This window comes from Oncorhynchus keta, unplaced genomic scaffold (assembly GCF_023373465.1).
Source record: "Oncorhynchus keta strain PuntledgeMale-10-30-2019 unplaced genomic scaffold, Oket_V2 Un_scaffold_8424_pilon_pilon, whole genome shotgun sequence".
NCBI lineage: Eukaryota > Metazoa > Chordata > Actinopteri > Salmoniformes > Salmonidae > Oncorhynchus > Oncorhynchus keta.
The window spans coordinates 245,008-265,472 of NW_026291005.1; the positions used below are offsets into that span (position 1 = coordinate 245,008).

The 20,465-nt window shown below is 49.6% G+C and overlaps 1 protein-coding gene across 1 annotated transcript in view; it reads left to right on the plus strand.

The window, feature by feature from the left end:
* LOC118379804 (ceramide glucosyltransferase-B) overlaps positions 1-20,465 on the plus strand; it is a 68,573-nt gene that overhangs the window by 17,908 nt on the left and 30,200 nt on the right. Inside the window, exons 3-4 of the mRNA XM_052517515.1 lie at positions 5,493-5,595; positions 17,158-17,259. Of these exons, the coding sequence (XP_052373475.1) occupies positions 5,493-5,595; positions 17,158-17,259 (205 nt within the window). The remainder of the gene's footprint in view (positions 1-5,492; positions 5,596-17,157; positions 17,260-20,465) is intronic.

Sequence of the window (20,465 nt, forward strand, 5' to 3'; positions counted from 1 at the left end):
TATGAGGCCCGTTAACCAGACCAGGGTAATAACATGGCAGTATGAGGCCCGTTAACCAGACCAGGGTAATAACATGGCAGCTGTCAGTATGAGGCCCGTTAACCAGACCAGGGTAATAACATGGCAGCTGTCAGTATGAGGCCCGTTAACCAGACCAGGGTAATAACATGGCAGTATGAGGCCCGTTAACCAGACCAGGGTAATAACATGGCAGCTGTCAGTATGAGGCCCGTTAACCAGACCAGGGTAATAACATGGCAGCTGTCAGTATGAGGCCCGTTAACCAGACCAGGGTAATAACATGGCAGCTGTCAGTATGAGGCCCGTTAACCAGACCAGGGTAATAACATGGCAGCTGTCAGTATGAGGCCCGTTAACCAGACCAGGGTAATAACATGGCAGCTGTCAGTATGAGGCCCGTTAACCAGACCAGGGTAATAACAGCTGTCAGTATGAGGCCCGTTAACCAGACCAGGGTAATAACATGGCAGCTGTCAGTATGAGGCCCGTTAACCAGACCAGGGTAATAACATGGCAGCTGTCAGTATGAGGCCCGTTAACCAGACCAGGGTAATAACATGGCAGCTGTCAGTATGAGGCCCGTTAACCAGACCAGGGTAATAACATGGCAGCTGTCAGTATGAGGCCCGTTAACCAGACCAGGGTAATAACATGGCAGCTGTCAGTATGAGGCCCGTTAACCAGACCAGGGTAATAACATGGCAGCTGTCAGTATGAGGCCCGTTAACCAGACCAGGGTAATAACATGGCAGCTGTCAGTATGAGGCCCGTTAACCAGACCAGGGTAATAACATGGCAGCTGTCAGTATGAGGCCCGTTAACCAGACCAGGGTAATAACATGGCAGCTGTCAGTATGAGGCCCGTTAACCAGACCAGGGTAATAACATGGCAGCTGTCAGTATGAGGCCCGTTAACCAGACCAGGGTAATAACATGGCAGCTGTCAGTATGAGGCCCGTTAACCAGACCAGGGTAATAACATGGCAGCTGTCAGTATGAGGCCCGTTAACCAGACCAGGGTAATAACATGGCAGCTGTCAGTATGAGGCCCGTTAACCAGACCAGGGTAATAACATGGCAGTATGAGGCCTGTTAACCAGACCAGGGTAATAACATGGCAGCTGGCAGTATGAGGCCCGTTAACCAGACCAGGGTAATAACATGGCAGCTGTCAGTATGAGGCCCGTTAACCAGACCAGGGTAATAACATGGCAGCTGTCAGTATGAGGCCCGTTAACCACCAGACCAGGGTAATAACATGGCAGCTGTCAGTATGAGGCCCGTTAACCAGACCAGGGTAATAACATGCTGTCAGTATGAGGCCCGTTAACCAGACCAGGGTAATAACAGGCCAGTATGTTAACCAGACCAGGGTAATAACATGGCAGCTGTCAGTATGAGGCCCGTTAACCAGACCAGGGTAATAACATGGCAGCTGTATGAGGCCCGTTAACCAGACCAGGGTAATAACATGGCAGCTGTCAGTATGAGGCCCGTTAACCAGACCAGGGTAATAACATGGCAGCTGTCAGTATGAGGCCCGTTAACCAGACCAGGGTAATAACATGGCAGCTGTCAGTATGAGGCCCGTTAACCAGACCAGGGTAATAACATGGCAGCTTCAGTATGAGGCCCGTTAACCAGACCAGGGTAATAACATGGCAGCTGTCAGTATGAGGCCCGTTAACCAGACCAGGGTAATAACATGGCAGCTGTCAGTATGAGGCCCGTTAACCAGACCAGGGTAATAACATGGCAGCTGTCAGTATGAGGCCCGTTAACCAGACCAGGGTAATAACATGGCAGTATGAGGCCCGTTAACCAGACCAGGGTAATAACATGGCAGCTGGCAGTATGAGGCCCGTTAACCAGACCAGGGTAATAACATGGCAGCTGTCAGGATGAGGCCCGTTAACCAGACCAGGGTAATAACATGGCAGCTGTCAGTATGAGGCCCGTTAACCAGACCAGGGTAATAACATGGCAGTATGAGGCCCTAACCAGACCAGGGTAATAACATGCTGTCCGTTAACCAGACCAGGGTAATAACATGGCAGCTGTCAGTATGAGGCCCGTTAACCAGACCAGGGTAATAACATGCTGTCAGTATGAGGCCCGTTAACCAGACCAGGGTAATAACATGGCAGCTGTCAGTATGAGGCCCGTTAACCAGACCAGGGTAATAACATGGCAGCTAACCAGACCAGGGTAATCAGTATGAGGCCCGTTAACCAGACCAGGTAATAATATGGCAGCTGTCAGTATGAGGCCCGTTAACCAGACCAGGGTAATAACATGGCAGTCAGTATGAGGCCCGTTAACCAGACCAGGGTATGGCAGTATGAGGCCCGTTAACCAGACCAGGGTAATAACATGGCAGCTGTCAGTATGAGGCCCGTTAACCAGACCAGGGTAATAACATGGCAGCTGTCAGTATGAGGCCCGTTAACCAGACCAGGGTAATAACATGGCAGCTGTCAGTATGAGGCCCGTTAACCAGACCAGGGTAATAACATGGCAGCTGTCAGTATGAGGCCCGTTAACCAGACCAGGGTAATAACATGGCAGTATGAGGTATGAGGTTAACCAGACCAGGGTAATAACATGGCAGCTGTCAGTATGAGGCCCGTTAACCAGACCAGGGTAATAACATGGCAGTATGAGGCCCGTTAACCAGACCAGGGTAATAACATGTCAGTATGAGGCCCGTTAACCAGACCAGGGTAATAACATGGCAGTATGAGGCCCGTTAACCAGACCAGGGTAATAACATGGCAGCTGTCAGTATGAGGCCCGTTAACCAGACCAGGGTAATAACATGGCAGCTGTCAGTATGAGGCCCGTTAACCAGACCAGGGTAATAACATGGCAGCTGTCAGTATGAGGCCCGTTAACCAGACCAGGGTAATAACATGGCAGCTGTCAGTATGAGGCCCAGCAGTGAGGCCCGTTAACCAGACCAGGGTAATAACATGGCAGCTGTCAGTATGAGGCCCGTTAACCAGACCAGGGTAATAACATGGCAGCTGTCAGTATGAGGCCCGTTAACCAGACCAGGGTAATAACATGGCAGCTGTCAGTATGAGGCCCGTTAACCAGACCAGGGTAATAACATGGCAGCTGTCAGTATGAGGCCCGTTAACCAGACCAGAGTAAATAACATGGCAGCTGTCAGTATGAGGCCCGTTAACCAGACCAGGGTAATAACATGGCAGCTGTCAGTATGAGGCCCGTTAACCAGACCAGGGTAATAACATGGCAGCTGTCAGTATGAGGCCCGTTAACCAGACCGGGGTAATAACATGGCAGCTGTCAGTATGAGGCCCGTTAACCAGACCAGGGTAATAACATGGCAGTATGAGGCCCGTTAACCACCAGACCAGGGTAATAACATGGCAGCTGTCAGTATGAGGCCCGTTAACCAGACCAGGGTAATAACATGGCAGTATGAGGCCCGTTAACCAGACCAGGGTAATAACGTGGCAGCTGTCAGTATGAGGCCCGTTAACCAGACCGGGGTAATAACATGGCAGTATGAGGCCCGTTAACCAGACCAGGGTAATAACATGTCAGTATGAGGCCCGTTAGGCCCGTTAACCAGACCAGGGTAACCAGACCAGGGTAATAACATGGCAGCTGTCAGTATGAGGCCCGTTAACCAGACCAGGGTAATAACATGGCAGCTGTCAGTATGAGGCCCGTTAACCACCAGACCAGGGTAATAACATGGCAGCTGTCAGTATGAGGCCCGTTAACCAGACCAGGGTAATAACATGGCAGCTGTCAGTATGAGGCCCGTTAACCAGACCAGGGTAATAACATGGCAGTATGAGGCCCGTTAACCAGACCAGGGTAATAACATGGTATGAGCAGACCAGGGTAATAACATGGCAGCTGTCAGTATGAGGCCCGTTAACCAGACCAGGGTAATAACATGGCAGTATGAGGCCCGTTAACCAGACCAGGGTAATAACATGGCAGCTGTCAGTATGAGGCCCGTTAACCAGACCAGGGTAATAACATGTCAGTATGAGGCCCGTTAACCAGACCAGGGTAATAACATGTCAGTATGAGGCCCGTTAACCAGACCAGGGTAATAACATGGCAGCTGTCAGTATGAGGCCCGTTAACCAGACCAGGGTAATAACATGGCAGCTGTCAGTATGAGGCCCGTTAACCAGACCAGGGTAATAACATGGCAGCTGTCAGTATGAGGCCCGTTAACCAGACCAGGGTAATAACATGGCAGCTGTCAGTATGAGGCCCGTTAACCAGACCAGGGTAATAACATGGCAGCTGTCAGTATGAGGCCCGTTAACCAGACCAGGGTAATAACATGGCAGCTGTCAGTATGAGGCCCGTTAACCAGACCGGGGTAATAACATGGCAGCTGTCAGTATGAGGCCCGTTAACCAGACCAGGGTAATAACATGGCAGCTGTCAGTATGAGGCTCAAACCCTTGGCTGTAGTTCTACCTCAGGACTGATGCAGTGCCTTAGTCCGCTGCTTCACTCTGTGATTTCAACGACTCAGACCGGTGTCCCGCGGCGGCTCAGACCGGTGTCCCGCGGCGGCTTAGACCGGTGTCCCGCGGCGGCTCAGACCGGTGTCCCGCGGCGGCTCAGACCGGTGTCCCGCGGCGGCTCAGACCGGTGTCCCGCGGCGGCTTAGACCGGTGTCCCGCGGCGGCTCACACCGGTGTCCCGCGGCGGCTCAGACCGGTGTCCCGCGGCAAACTCCTCCTGTGTGATTTGTAATCTTCCGTTCGAGTCCTTGGCCCAGATCCCTCTTAAGATGTCTCTGTTAAGGTTGTCTGTGACTTATTGTCTCTACAGCATTGGATTGATGTTTCTGTCTCTCTCTGTGTTTCTCTCTACAGTATTGGATTGATGTTTCTGTCTCTCTCTGTGTTTCTCTCTACAGTATTGGACTGATGTTTCTGTCTCTCTCTGTGTTTCTCTCTACAGTATTGGATTGATGTTTCTGTCTCTCTCTGCGTTTCTCTTATTTTACATTTAAAAAAAATAATATTTTGTGGTATCCAATTGGTGGTAGTTAGTCTTGTCTCATCGATACAACTCCCGTACGGGCTCGGGAGAGGCGAAGGTCGAAAGCTATGCGTCCTCCGAAACACAAGCCAACTGCTTCTTGACACAATGCCCATTCAACCCGGAACATGCCGCACCAATGTGTCAGCGTGCACTGCGCTGCACTGCGCCTGGCGTGCACTGCGCCTGGCCCGCCACAGGAGTCGCTAGTGCCGTCCAAACACTCCCCTAACCCGGTTACCGCTGGGCCAATTGTGCGTCGCCCCATGGACCTCCCGTTCGCGGCCGGCTGCGACAGAGCCTGGGCTTGAACCCAGAATCTCTGCGATGCAGTGCCTTAGACCACTGCGCCACCCGGGAGGCTGTGTTTCTCTCTACAGTATTTCACTAATGTTTCTCCCTGTCTGTGTTTCTCTCCCCAGTATGAGATCCTGTTATGTGTGCAGGACTATGACGACCCAGCCGTTGATGTGTGTAAAAAGCTCCTGGGCAAATATCCCAACGTAGATGCTAGGTTGTTTATAGGTAAGAGCTTGACTTGATGTATTATTAGAACAAACTGTTCATTAATATTTCTGACATTTCTACAATCTGTCTAATAAATATGTTTGTGTGTAGTATTGAAGTGGGGAACTCACAGTTTTATACACTGCATCCAAGGTATACTATATATACAGTGCCTTGCGAAAGTATTCGGCCCCCTTGAACTTTGCGACCTTTTGCCACATTTCAGGCTTCAAACATAAATATATAAAACTGTATTTTTTGTGAAGAATCAACAACAAGTGGGACACAATCATGAAGTGGAACGACATTTATTGGATATTTCAAACTTTTTTAACAAATCAAAAACTGAAAAATTGGGCGTGCAAAATTATTCAACCCCTTTACTTTCAGTGCAGCAAACTCTCTCCAGAAGTTTAGTGAGGATCTCTGAATGATCCAATGTTGACCTAAATGACTAATGATGATAAATACAATCCACCTGTGTCTAATCAAGTCTCCATATAAATGCACCTGCACTGTGATGGACTCAGAGGTCTGTTAAAAGCACAGAGAGCATCATGAAGAACAAGGAACACACCAGGCAGGTCCGAGATACTGTTGTGAAGAAGTTTAAAGCCGGATTTGGATACAAAAAGATTTCCCAAGCTTTAAACATCCCAAGGAGCACTGCAAGCGATAATATTGAAATGGAAGGAGTATCAGACCACTGCAAATCTACCAAGACCTGGCCGTCCCTCTAAACTTTCAGCTCATACAAGGATAAGACTGATCAGAGATGCAGCCAAGAGGCCCATGATCACTCTGGATGAACTGCAGAGATCTACAGCTGAGGTGGGACACTCTGTCCATAGGACAACAATCAGTTGAATATTGCACAAATCTGGCCTTTATGGAAGAGTGGCAAGAAGAAAGCCATTTCTTAAAGATATCCATAAAAAGTGTTGTTTAAAGTTTGCCACAAGCCACCTGGGAGACACACCAAACATGTGGAAGAAGGTGCTCTGGTCAGATGAAACCAAAATGGAACTTTTTGGCAACAATGCAAAACGTTATGTTTGGTGTAAAAGCAACACAGCTCATCACCCTGAACACACCATCCCCACTGTCAAACATGGTGGTGGCAGCATCATGGTTTGGGCCTGCTTTTCTTCAGCAGGGACAGGGAAGATGGTTAAAATTGATGGGAAGATGGATGGAGCCAAATACAGGACCATTCTGGAAGAAAACCTGATGGAGTCTGCAAAAGACCTGAGACTGGGACGGAGATTTGTCTTCCAACAAGACAATGATCCAAAACATAAAGCAAAATCTACAATGGAATGGTTCAAAAATAAACATATCCCGGTGTTAGAATGGCCAAGTCAACCTGAATCCAATCGAGAATCTGTGGAAAGAACTGAAAACTGCTGTTCACAAATGCTCTCCATCCAACCTCACTGAGCTCGAGCTGTTTTGCAAGGAGGAATGGGGAAAAAATTCAGTCTCTCGATGTGCAAAACTGATAGAGACATACCCCAAGCGACTTACAGCTGTAATCGCAGCAAAAGGTGGCGCTACAAAGTATTAACTTAAGGGGCTGAATAATTTTGCACACCCAATTTTTCAGTTTTTGATTTGTTAAAAAAGTTTGAAATATCCAATAAATGTTGTTCCACTTCATGATTTTGTCCCACTTGTTGTTGATTCTTCACAAAAAATACAGTTTTATATCTTTATGTTTGAAGCCTGAAATGTGGCAAAAGGTCGCAAAGTTCAAGGGGACCGAATACTTTCGCAAGGCACTATATATATATATATATATATATATATATATATATATATATATATATATATATTTGTAAGTCGCTCTGGATAAGAGCCCTAAATGACTTAAATGTAAATGTAAATATATATATACCCCTTCAACCTCTGCAGCAATGCTGGCAGCACTCATACGTCTATTTCTCAAAGACAACCTCTGGATATGACGCTGAGCACGTGCACTCAACTTCTTTGGTCGAGCATGGCGAGGCCTGTTCTGAGTGGAACCTGTCCAGTTAAACCGCTGTATGGTCTTGGCCACCGTGCTGCAGCTCAGTTTCAGGGTCTTGGCAATCTTCTTATAGCCCAGGCCATCTTTATGTAGAGCAACAATTATTTTTTTCAGATCCTCAGAGAGTTCTTTGCCTTGAGGTGCCATGTTGAACTTCCAGTGACCAGTCAGTATGAGAGCGATGACACCAAATGTAACACACCTGCTCCCCATTCACACCTGAGACCTTGTAACACTAACGAGTGTTATTGGGCCCAATTTTGGATATTTTCACTTAGGGGTGTACTCACTTTTGTTGCCAGCGGTTTAGACATTTAATGGCTGAGTTATTTTGAGGGGACAGCAAATTTACACTGTTATACAAGCTGTACACTCACTACTTTACATTCTAGCAAAGTATCATTTCTACAGTGTTGTCACATGAAAAGATATACTCAAATATTTACAAAAATGTGAGGCGTGTACTCACTTTTGTGATATACCTATACAGTATATGTGTCAAATGTGTGTTATTGGACTATAGAGGCAAATGTCACCCTATTCCATAAATAAGCTGTGTGTGTGTGTGTGTGTGTGTGTGTGTGTGTGTGTGTGTGTGTGTGTGTGTGTGTGTGTGTGTGTGTGTGTGTGTGTGTGTGTGTGTGTGTGTGTGTGTGTGTGGTATGTCTCCCTATTCCATAAATAAGCTCTGTGTGGGGGGATCCACACGGTGCTGTCTGACAGACAGGGATCCACACTGTGCTGTCTGACAGACAGGGATCCACACTGTGCTGTCTGACAGACAGGGATCCACACTGTGCTGTCTGACAGACAGGGATCCACACTGTGCTGTCTGACAGACAGGGATCCACACTGTGCTGTCTGACAGACAGGGATCCACACTGTGCTGTCTGACAGACAGGGATCCACACTGTGCTGTCTGACAGACAGGGATCCACACAGTGCTGTCTGACAGACAGGGATCCACACTGTGCTGTCTGACAGACAGGGATCCACACTGTGCTGTCTGACAGACAGGGATCCACACTGTGCTGTATGACAGACAGGGATCCACACTGTGCTGTCTGACAGACAGGGATCCACACTGTGCTGTCTGACAGACAGGGATCCACACTGTGCTGTCTGACAGACAGGGATCCACACGGTGCTGTATGACAGACAGGGATCCACACTGTGCTGTCTGACAGACAGGGATCCACACGGTGCTGTCTGACAGACAGGGATCCACACTGTGCTGTATGACAGACAGGGATCCACACTGTGCTGTATGACAGACAGGGATCCACACTGTGCTGTCTGACAGACAGGGATCCACACTGTGCTGTCTGACAGACAGGGATCCACACGGTGCTGTCTGACAGACAGGGATCCACACGGTGCTGTCTGACAGACAGGGATCCACACTGTGCTGTCTGACAGACAGGGATCCACACTGTGCTGTCTGACAGACAGGGATCCACACTGTGCTGTCTGACAGACAGGGATCCACACTGTGCTGTCTGACAGACAGGGATCCACACTGTGCTGTCTGACAGACAGGGATCCACACGGTGCTGTCTGACAGACAGGGATCCACACGGTGCTGTCTGACAGACAGGGATCCACACTATGCTGTCTGACAGACAGGGATCCACACTGTGCTGTCTGACAGACAGGGATCCACACTGTGCTGTCTGACAGACAGGGATCCACACGGTGCTGTCTGACAGACAGGGATCCACACTGTGCTGTCTGACAGACAGGGATCCACACTGTGCTGTATGACAGACAGGGATCCACACTGTGCTGTCTGACAGACAGGGATCCACACTGTGCTGTCTGACAGACAGGGATCCACACAGTGCTGTCTGACAGACAGGGATCCACACAGTGCTGTCTGACAGACAGGGATCCACACTGTGCTGTCTGACAGACAGGGATCCACACTGTGCTGTCTGACAGACAGGGATCCACACGGTGCTGTCTGACAGACAGGGATCCACACGGTGCTGTCTGACAGACAGGGATCCACACTGTGCTGTCTGACAGACAGGGATCCACACTGTGCTGTCTGACAGACAGGGATCCACACGGTGCTGTCTGACAGACAGGGATCCACACGGTGCTGTCTGACAGACAGGGATCCACACGGTGCTGTCTGACAGACAGGGATCCACACGGTGCTGTCTGACAGACAGGGATCCACACTGTGCTGTCTGACAGACAGGGATCCACACGGTGCTGTCTGAATGGCAGACAGGGATCCACACGGTGCTGTCTGAATGGCAGACAGGGATCCACACTGTGCTGTCTGACAGACAGGGATCCACACGGTGCTGTCTGACAGACAGGGATCCACACTGTGCTGTCTGACAGACAGGGATCCACACTGTGCTGTCTGACAGACAGGGATCCACACTGTGCTGTCTGACAGACAGGGATCCACACTGTGCTGTCTGACAGACAGGGATCCACACGGTGCTGTCTGACAGACAGGGATCCACACGGTGCTGTCTGACAGACAGGGATCCACACGGTGCTGTCTGACAGACAGGGATCCACACGGTGCTGTCTGACAGACAGGGATCCACACTGTGCTGTCTGACAGACAGGGATCCACACGGTGCTGTCTGACAGACAGGGATCCACACTGTGCTGTCTGACAGACAGGGATCCACACTGTGCTGTCTGACAGACAGGGATCCACACGGTGCTGTCTGACAGACAGGGATCCACACTGTGCTGTCTGACAGACAGGGATCCACACTGTGCTGTCTGACAGACAGGGATCCACACTGTGCTGTCTGACAGACAGGGATCCACACGGTGCTGTCTGACAGACAGGGATCCACACTGTGCTGTCTGACAGACAGGGATCCACACTGTGCTGTCTGACAGACAGGGATCCACACTGTGCTGTATGACAGACAGGGATCCACACTGTGCTGTCTGACAGACAGGGATCCACACTGTGCTGTCTGACAGACAGGGATCCACACGGTGCTGTCTGACAGACAGGGATCCACACTGTGCTGTATGACAGACAGGGATCCACACTGTGCTGTCTGACAGACAGGGATCCACACTGTGCTGTCTGACAGACAGGGATCCACACTGTGCTGTCTGACAGACAGGGATCCACACTGTGCTGTCTGACAGACAGGGATCCACACTGTGCTGTCTGACAGACAGGGATCCACACGGTGCTGTCTGACAGACAGGGATCCACACTGTGCTGTCTGACAGACAGGGATCCACACTGTGCTGTCTGACAGACAGGGATCCACACTGTGCTGTCTGACAGACAGGGATCCACACTGTGCTGTCTGACAGACAGGGATCCACACTGTGCTGTCTGACAGACAGGGATCCACACAGTGCTGTCTGACAGACAGGGATCCACACTGTGCTGTCTGACAGACAGGGATCCACACTGTGCTGTCTGACAGACAGGGATCCACACGGTGCTGTCTGACAGACAGGGATCCACACGGTGCTGTCTGACAGACAGGGATCCACACGGTGCTGTCTGACAGACAGGGATCCACACTGTGCTGTCTGACAGACAGGGATCCACACGGTGCTGTCTGACAGACAGGGATCCACACTGTGCTGTCTGACAGACAGGGATCCACACTGTGCTGTCTGACAGACAGGGATCCACACTGTGCTGTCTGACAGCAGAGGGCCATCAGGGATCCACACTGTGCTGTCTGACAGACAGGGATCCACACTGTGCTGTCTGACAGACAGGGATCCACACTGTGCTGTCTGACAGACAGGGATCCACACTGTGCTGTCTGACAGACAGGGATCCACACGGTGCTGTCTGACAGACAGGGATCCACACTGTGCTGTCTGACAGACAGGGATCCACACGGTGCTGTATGACAGACAGGGATACACGGTGCCCCTGTATGAAAGACAGGGATAGACATTGTGAGTACTGTCTGACAGACAGGGATCCTTAACCACTGTGCTGTCGGGACAGATAGGGATCCACACTGTGCTGTCTGACAGACAGGGATCCCTTAACCACTGTCTGACAGACAGGGATCCAATAGACACGGTGCTGTCTGCAGACAGGGATCTTAACCACTGTGCACCTGGGACAGACACATTTACATTACGGTGCTGTCTGACAGACAGGGATCCCACACGGTGCTGTCTGACAGACAGGGAACTTGCACGGTGCTGTCTGACAGACAGGGATCCACACGGTGGTATGTCTGACAGACAGGTGGGATCCACACTGTGCTGTCTGACAGACAGGGATCCACCATTGGGGTGCCAGTCTGACAGACTGGGCTGAGGGATCCACAGTGGTAGGGCTGTCTGACAGGCCAGAGGTGGATCCACACTGTGTCCTTGTCTGACAGACAGGGCCACACAGAGCCTGGAGGACAGACAGGGATCCACAGCTGTGCTGTCTGAGCAGATGGTCAGGGATCCACACTGTGCTGTCTGACAGACAGGGAGGACACTGTGCTGTCTGACAGACAGGGATCCACACGGTGCTGGCGTTCTGACAGAGTTGTAGGGGATTAACTGGCTGTCTGACAGACAGGGAGCCACACTGTGCTGTAATGACAGACAGGGAATGACACTGTGGATTATGACCTGCAGGGCCCTTCCTGTGCTGTCTGACAGACAGGGATCCACACTGTGCTGTCTGCATGAACAGACAGGGATCCACACGGTGCTGTCTGACAGACAGGGATCCACACTGTGCTGTATGACAGACAGGGATCCACACTGTGCTGTCTGACAGTTGAGGGATCCACACTGTGCTGTCTGACAGGCAGGGATCCACACTGCAGCTGTATGACAGAAGGGAGCCACACTGTGCTGTCTGACAGACAGGGATCCACACTGTGCTGTCTGACAGACAGGGATGCGACACTGGTGCTGTATGACAGAAGGAGAAGACACTGTGCTGTATGACAGATAGGGATCCACACTGTGAGGTATGACAGACAGGGATCCACACTGTGCTGTCTGACAGACTGGGGGATCCACACTGTGCTGTCTGACAGACAGGGATCCACACTGTGCTGTCTGACAGACAGGGATCCACACAGTGCTGTCTGACAGACAGGGATGCCCACACAGTGCTGTCTGACAGACTGAGGGATCACACTGTGCTGTCTGACAGACAGGGATCCACACGGTGCTGTCTGACAGACAGGGAGAGAGACGGTGCTGTCTGACAGAGCCTCCAGGGATCCACACGGTGCTGTCTGACAGACAGGGATCCACACTGTGCTGTCTGACAGACAGGGATCCACACGGTGCTGTCTGACAGACAGGGATCCACACTGGTGCTGTCTGACAGACAGGGATCCACGGTGCTGTCTTTCAGAAGGGATCCACACTGTGCTGTCTGACAGACGGGAGGGAGGGATCCACACTGTGCTGTCTGACAGACAGGGAGGTCCACAGGGTGCTGTCTGAAATGGCAGAGGAGGGATCCACACGGTGCTGTCTGACAGACTGGGATCCAAGACACTGTGCTGTCTGAGAGACAGGGATCCAGAGGTGCTGTCTGACAGACAGGGATCCACACTGTGCTGTCTGACAGACAGGGATCCACACTGTGCAAAATGTCTGACAGACAGGGATCTGCAGAGAGGACAGGGTGCTGTCTGACAGAGGGAGGGATCCACACTGTGCTAGGGTCTGAGGCAGACAGGGATCCACAGTGGTGCTGTCTGACAGACAGGGATCCACACTGTGCTGTCTGACAGACAGGGATCCACACTGTGCTGTCTGACAGACAGGGATCCACACTGTGCTGTCTGAGACAGGGGAGGGACACGGTGCTGTCTGAATGGCAGACAGGGATCCAGGACAGTGCTGTCTGACAGAGGGGGATCCAATCGGTGCTGTCTGACAGACAGGGATCCACAGATAGGATGGAAGAGGTGCTGTCTGACAGACAGGGATCCACACGGTGCTGTCTGACAGACAGGGGATCCACACGGTGCTGTCTGACAGACAGGGATCCACACTGTGCTGTCTGGCAGACAGGGATTGCAATGAGGTTAGTGCAGCATCTGGCAGATGGGATCACACGGTGCTGTCTGACAGACAGGGATCCAAGGTGCTGTCTGACAGACAGGGATCCACACGGTGCTGTATGACAGAAGGGATCCACACTGTGCTGTATGACAGACTGGGATCCACAGGTGCTGTCTGACAGACAGGGATCAAGCCACACGGTGCTGTCCGAGGGAACCTGACGATAAAGACAGGGATCCACACTGTGCTGTCTGACAGGCATGGGATCCACACTGTGCTGTATGACAGGCAGGGATCCACACTGTGCTGTCTGATAGGAGTAGCAGTGTTATCTGTGGTGATCCATGTTTCGCCAGGCAGGGATCCACACGGTGCTGTCTGACAGGCAGGGATCCACACGGTGCTGTCTGACAGACAGGGATCCACACGGTGCTGTCTGACAGACAGGGATCCACACTGTGCTGTCTGACAGACAGGGATCCCACACGGTGCTGTCTGACAGACAGGGATCCACACGGTGCTGTCTGACAGGGACAGGGAGGCCACACTGTGCTGTCTGACAGACAGGGATCCACACTGTGCTGTCTGACAGACAGGGAACCCACTGTGCTGTCTGACAGACAGGGGGATCCACACGGTGCTGTCTGACAGACAGGGACAGGGACAGTGCTGTCTGACAGACAGGGATCTACGGTGCTGTCTGACAGACAGGGATCCACACGGTGCTGTCTGACAGACAGGGATCCACGGTGCTGTGACTAAAAGAAGGGATCCACACTGCTAAAGTAGGCTAGCTGACAGACAGGGATCCACACTGTGCTGTCTGACAGAGTGGGATCCACACTGTGCTGTCTGACAGACAGTTAAAATCGTCCACACGGTGCTGTCTGACAGGCAGGGATCCACACTGTGCTGTATGACAGACAGGGATCCACACTGTGCTGTTTGACAGACAGGGATCCACACTGTTGCTGTATGACAGACAGGGATCCACACTGTGCTGTCTGACAGACTGGGATCCACACTCAGTGCTGTCTGAAGATAATCCTCCAAGTGCTGTCTGACACTAAACTCCACAATTATCTTATGAAACAGGGATCCAGCACTGTGCTGTTTGACAACAGGGATCCACACTGTGAGTGAATAGCACAGACAGTGATGCTAACTATGCTGTCTGACAGACAGGAATGCAGCTCCTGGTGCCCCCCCGAAAAGTGAAGGATTCTGCAGCGTGATACAATAGATAATTTAATGCAGTGATCTCTGATACAAGGCGCTATGTAGCCAGCTAAGAAGAATGGCTAAGATTATGACTACATTTGAGTAGTGATCTGATGAAGTCAGTATAAAGTAATTCACAGTGCTTTATTAAGAGGTGCAATAGACGACTGAGATGTTATTCAATAAAGACGCCGTTACATCTAACCTTGCCCTCGCTGGAAGGGAGGATATGGAGCCTTATTCAGTGATTGTCATGAATTTTGGGGTGACAATTTAGACTTTTATTTACACCAATACTATATGAAGGCCTTATTGAATTGGTGCTAATTCATCACCTGAGGAAGTGGAAACTCATTAGTTAATTCTAAATATATAACCCCCCTGCTAGTTGCCATGTTTTAATCCAACAGTAAATGTCATGTCCTAATGAAACTGCAGACAGGGACATAAAAATGGTATCCATGAGTTTGTCTGACTGGTAAGTAGATAAACAACCAAAATCTCACAGTATCCCTTTAAAGCACCACCGATTGGCACTTATTATAATTATTATTATTATTATTATTATTATTATTATTATAAAAACTAGATTCTAGTCTGGGAGGTGTGTCTCCTGACCGATTCACCGTTTGGTTTATGATGTTTGTCCCCTATGAGACACTGTACACATGGAAGCCTACACTACACTAACAAAAGTATGTGGACACCTGCTTGTCGAATATCTCATTCCAAAATCATGGGCATTAAAATGGAGTTGGTCCCCTCCTTTGCTGCTATAACAGCCCTCTACTCTTCTGGGAAGGTTTTCCACTAGATGTTGGAACATTGCTGCTATAACAGCCTACACTCTTCTGGGAAGGCTTTCCACTAGATGTTGGAACATTGCTGCTATAACAGCCTCCACTCTTCTGGGAAGGCTTTCCACTAGTTGTTGGAACATTGCTGCTATAACAGCCTCCACTCTTCTGGGAAGGCTTTCCACTAGATGTTGGAACATTGCTGCTATAACAGCCTCCACTCTTCTGGGAAGGCTTTCCACTAGATGTTGGAACATTGCTGCTATAACAGCCTCCACTCTTCTGGGAAGGCTTTCCACTAGATGTTGGAACATTGCTGCTATAACAGCCTCCACTCTTCTGGGAAGGCTTTCCACAAGATGTTGGAACATTGGGTGGTGTGGCCATTTAGTTTAACAGACGATCCTGAACGGCTTGGTGTGGCCATTTAGTTTAACAGACGACCCTGAACCGCTTGGTGTGGCCATTTAGTTTAACAGACGACCCTGAACGGCTTGGTGTGGCCATTTAGTTTAACAGACGACCCTGAACGGCTTGGTGTGGCCATTTAGTTTAACAGACGACCCTGAACGGCTTGGTGTGGCCATTTAGTTTAACAGACCCTGAACGGCCTGGTGTGGCCTAGAACGGATTTAGTTTAACAGACGACCCTTGGTGTGGCCATTTAGTTTAACAGACGACCCTGAACGGCTTGGTGTGGCCATTTAGTTTAACAGACGACCCTGAACCGCTTGGTGTGGCCATTTAGTTTAACAGACGACCCTGAACGGCTTGGTGTGGCCATTTAGTTTAACAGACGACCCTGAACGGCTTGGTGTGGCCATTTAGTTTAACAGACGACTTGGTGTGGCCTGAACCCTGGCTTGGTGTGGCCATTTAGTTTACTGAACGGCTTGGTGTGGCCATTTCTTGGTGTGGCCATTTAGTTTAACAGACGACCCTGAACGGCTTGGTGTGGCCATTTAGTTTAACAGACGACCCTGAACGGCTTGGTGTGGCCATTTAGTTTAACAGACGACCCTGAACGGCTTGGTGTGGCCATTTAGTTTAACAGACGACCCTGAACGGCTTGGTGTGGCCATTTAGTTTAACAGACGACCCTGAACGGCTTGGTGTGGCCATTTAGTTTAACAGACGACCCTGAACGGCTTGGTGTGGCCATTTAGTTTAACAGACGACCCTCTCCCAATCCTATTTGTCCGTAAGGTGAGATCCTAAAGGAGGAAACAGCTGTTCACCCCCAGCACCATGTTTTTGTGTTGTTGCGGGTAACAGAAGTTACAGTACATATTCTGCTCTTCTATTGCGTGTGACGCCAGAGAATAAAAGACAAGTGTTCGCTGTTCGCTGTGAGTCCTTTGTTGTAATATTGGAAAAGGAAGAGTGGAAGTTCCCCCCATTTTAAGGATTTCTGCTTTAAATGGAAAGTGAAAGAATACAGGTTGAAGAAAATGTCTCTGTTCGATCAGTCTGTCGTTATGGCTGGGACACCTCAGGCCAGACAGCTGACATTGATTGTTTCCATTCCAGGGGGGAAGAAGGTTGGCATCAACCCAAAGATTAATAACCTGATGCCAGGTTATGAGGGGGCAAAGCATGGCCTGGTGTGGATTTGCGACAGCGGAATACGAGGTAAGAAACAAACACTATGTCCCAAATGGTGCCCTATTCCCTACACAGTGCACTACCCTGGTCAAAAGTAGTGCACTGTGTAGGGAATAGTGTGCCATTTGGGACGCATTCTTACACCAATTTCATGATTCTTATTGCTAGGGCTGATGTGTGTCTTATCGCTAGGGCTGATGTGTGTCTTATCACTAGGGCTGATGTGTGTCTTATCACTAGGGCTGATGTGTGTCTTATCACTAGGGCTGATGTGTGTCTTATCACTAGGGCTGATGTGCTGATGTGTGTCTTATCACTAGGGCTGATGTGTGTCTTATCACTAGGGCTGATGTGTGTCTTATCACTAGGGCTGATGTGTGTCTTATCACTAGGGCTGATGTGTGTCTTATCACTAGGGCTGATGTGTGTCTTATCACTAGGGCTGATGTGCTGATGTGTGTCTTATCACTAGGGCTGATGTGTGTCTTATCCCTAGGGCTGATGTGTGTCTTATCACTAGGGCTGATGTGTGTCTTATCCCTAGGGCTGATGTGTGTCTTATCACTAGGGCTGATGTGTGTCTTATCCCTAGGGCTGATGTGTGTCTTATCACTAGGGCTGATGTGTGTCTTATCCCTAGGGCTGATGTGTGTCTTATCACTAGGGCTGATGTGTGTCTTATCCCTAGGGCTGATGTGTGTCTTATCACTAGGGCTGATGTGTGTCTTATCCCTAGGGCTGATGTGTGTCTTATCACTAGGGCTGATGTGTGTCTTATCACTAGGGCTGATGTGTGTCTTATCACTAGGGCTGATGTGTGTCTTATCCCTAGGGCTGATGTGTGTCTTATCACTAGGGCTGATGTGTGTCTTATCCCTAGGGCTGGTGTCTTATCCCTAGGGCTGATGTGTGTCTTATCACTAGGGCTGATGTGTGTCTTATCACTGATGTGTGGGCTGATGTGTGTCTTATCACTAGGGCTGATGTGTGTCTTATCACTAGGGCTGATGTGTGTCTTATCACTAGGGCTGATGTGTGTCTTATCACTAGGGCTGATGTGTGTCTTATCACTAGGGCTGATGTGTGTCTTATCACTAGGGCTGATGTGTGTCTTATCCCTAGGGCTGATGTGTGTCTTATCCCTAGGGCTGATGTGTGTCTTATCCCTAGGGCTGATGTGTGTCTTATCCCTAGGGCTGATGTGTGTCTTATCACTAGGGCTGATGTGTGTCTTATCCCTAGGGCTGATGTGTGTCTTATCTTATCCCTAGGGCTGTCTTATCCCTAGGGCTGATGTGTGTCTTATCCCTAGGGCTGATGTGTGTCTTATCCCTAGGGCTGATGTGTGTCTTATCCCTAGGGCTGATGTGTGTCTTATCCCTAGGGCTGATGTGTGTCTTATCACTAGGGCTGATGTGTGTCTTATCACTAGGGCTGATGTGTGTCTTATCCCTAGGGCTGATGTGTGTCTTATCACTAGGGCTGATGTGTGTCTTATCCCTAGGTATTTCCCAATAGATAATGGAGGTTCCATTCAGCTCTAGTTTTGAACCTTGAACCTACAGTTGAAGTGGGATGGTCCTTCTTGGCCATTAGAGCATGGCGCTCTAGTTTTGAACCTAGAATGTATGCACCATGACAGCTTTGATAAAAGTGCTAAATGGCATATATTATTATTATTACATACACCTTAGCCAAATACATGTAAACTCAGTTTTCACAATTCCTGACATTTTAATCTGAGTATAAATTCCCTGTCTTAGGTCAGTTAGGATCACCACTTTATTTTAATAATGTGAAATGTCAGAATAATAGTAGAGTGAATGATTTATTTCAGCTTTTATTTCTTTCATCACATTCCCAGTGGGTCAGAAGTTTACATACACAAAATTAGTATTTGGTAGCATTGCCTTTTAAATTGTTTAACTTGGGTCAAGTGTTTCTGGTAGCCTTCCACAAGCTTCCCACAATAAGTTGGGTGAATTTTGGCCCATTCCTCCTGACAGAGCTGGTGTAACTGAGTCAGGTTTGAAGGCCTCCTGACAGAGCTGGTGTAACTGAGTCAGGTTTGAAGGCCTCCTGACAGAGCTGGTGTAACTGAGTCAGGTTTGTAGGCCTCCTGACAGAGCTGGTGTAACTGAGTCAGGTTTGTAGGCCTCCTGACAGAGCTGGTGTAACTGAGTCAGGTTTGTAGGCCTCCTGACAGAGCTGGTGTAACTGAGTCAGGTTTGTAGGCCTCCTGACAGAGCTGGTGTAACTGAGTCAGGTTTGTAGGCCTCCTGACAGAGCTGGTGTAACTGAGTCAGGTTTGTAGGCCTCCTGACAGAGCTGGTATAACTGAGTCAGGTTTGTAGGCCTCCTGACAGAGCTGGTGTAACTGAGTCAGGTCTGTAGGCCTCCTGACAGAGCTGGTGTAACTGAGTCTGGTTTATAGGACTCCTGACAGAGCTGGTATAACTGAGTCAGGTTTGTAGGCCTCCTGACAGAGCTGGTATAACTGAGTCAGGTTTGGAGGCCTCCTGACAGAGCTGGTGTAACTGAGTCAGGTTTATAGGCCTCCTGACAGAGCTGGTGTAACTGAGTCAGGTTTGTAGGCCTCCTTGCTCACACATTTTCTATAGGATTGAGGTCAGGGCTTTGTGATGGCCACTCCAATACCTTGACTTTGTTGTCCTTAAGCTTTTTTGACACAACATTGGAAGTATGCTTGGGGTCATTGTCCATTTGGAAGACTCATTTGCGACCCTCTTGAGATGTTGCTTCAATATATCCACATCATTTACCATCTATTCTGTGAAGTGCACCAGTTCCTCCTGCAGCAAAGCACACCCACAACATGATGCTGCCACCCCTGTGCTTCACAGTTGGGATGGTGTTCTTCGGCTTGCAAGCCTCCCCCTTTTTCCTCCAAACATAACGATGGTCATTATGGCCAAACAGTTCTATTTTTGTTTCATCAGACCAGAGGACATTTCTCCAAAAAGTACGACCTTTGTCCCCATGAGCAGTTGTAAAACGTAGTCTGGCGTTTTATGGCGGTTTTGGAGTGGTTGCTTCTTCCTCGCTGAGCAGCCTTTCAGATTATGTCGATATAGGACTCGTTTTATTGTGGATATAGAGACCTTTGTATCCGTTTCCTCCAGCATCTTCACAAGGTCCTTTGCTGTTGTTCTGGGATTGATTTGCACTTTTCGCACCAACGTACGTTCATATCTAGGACAGAACGCGTCTCC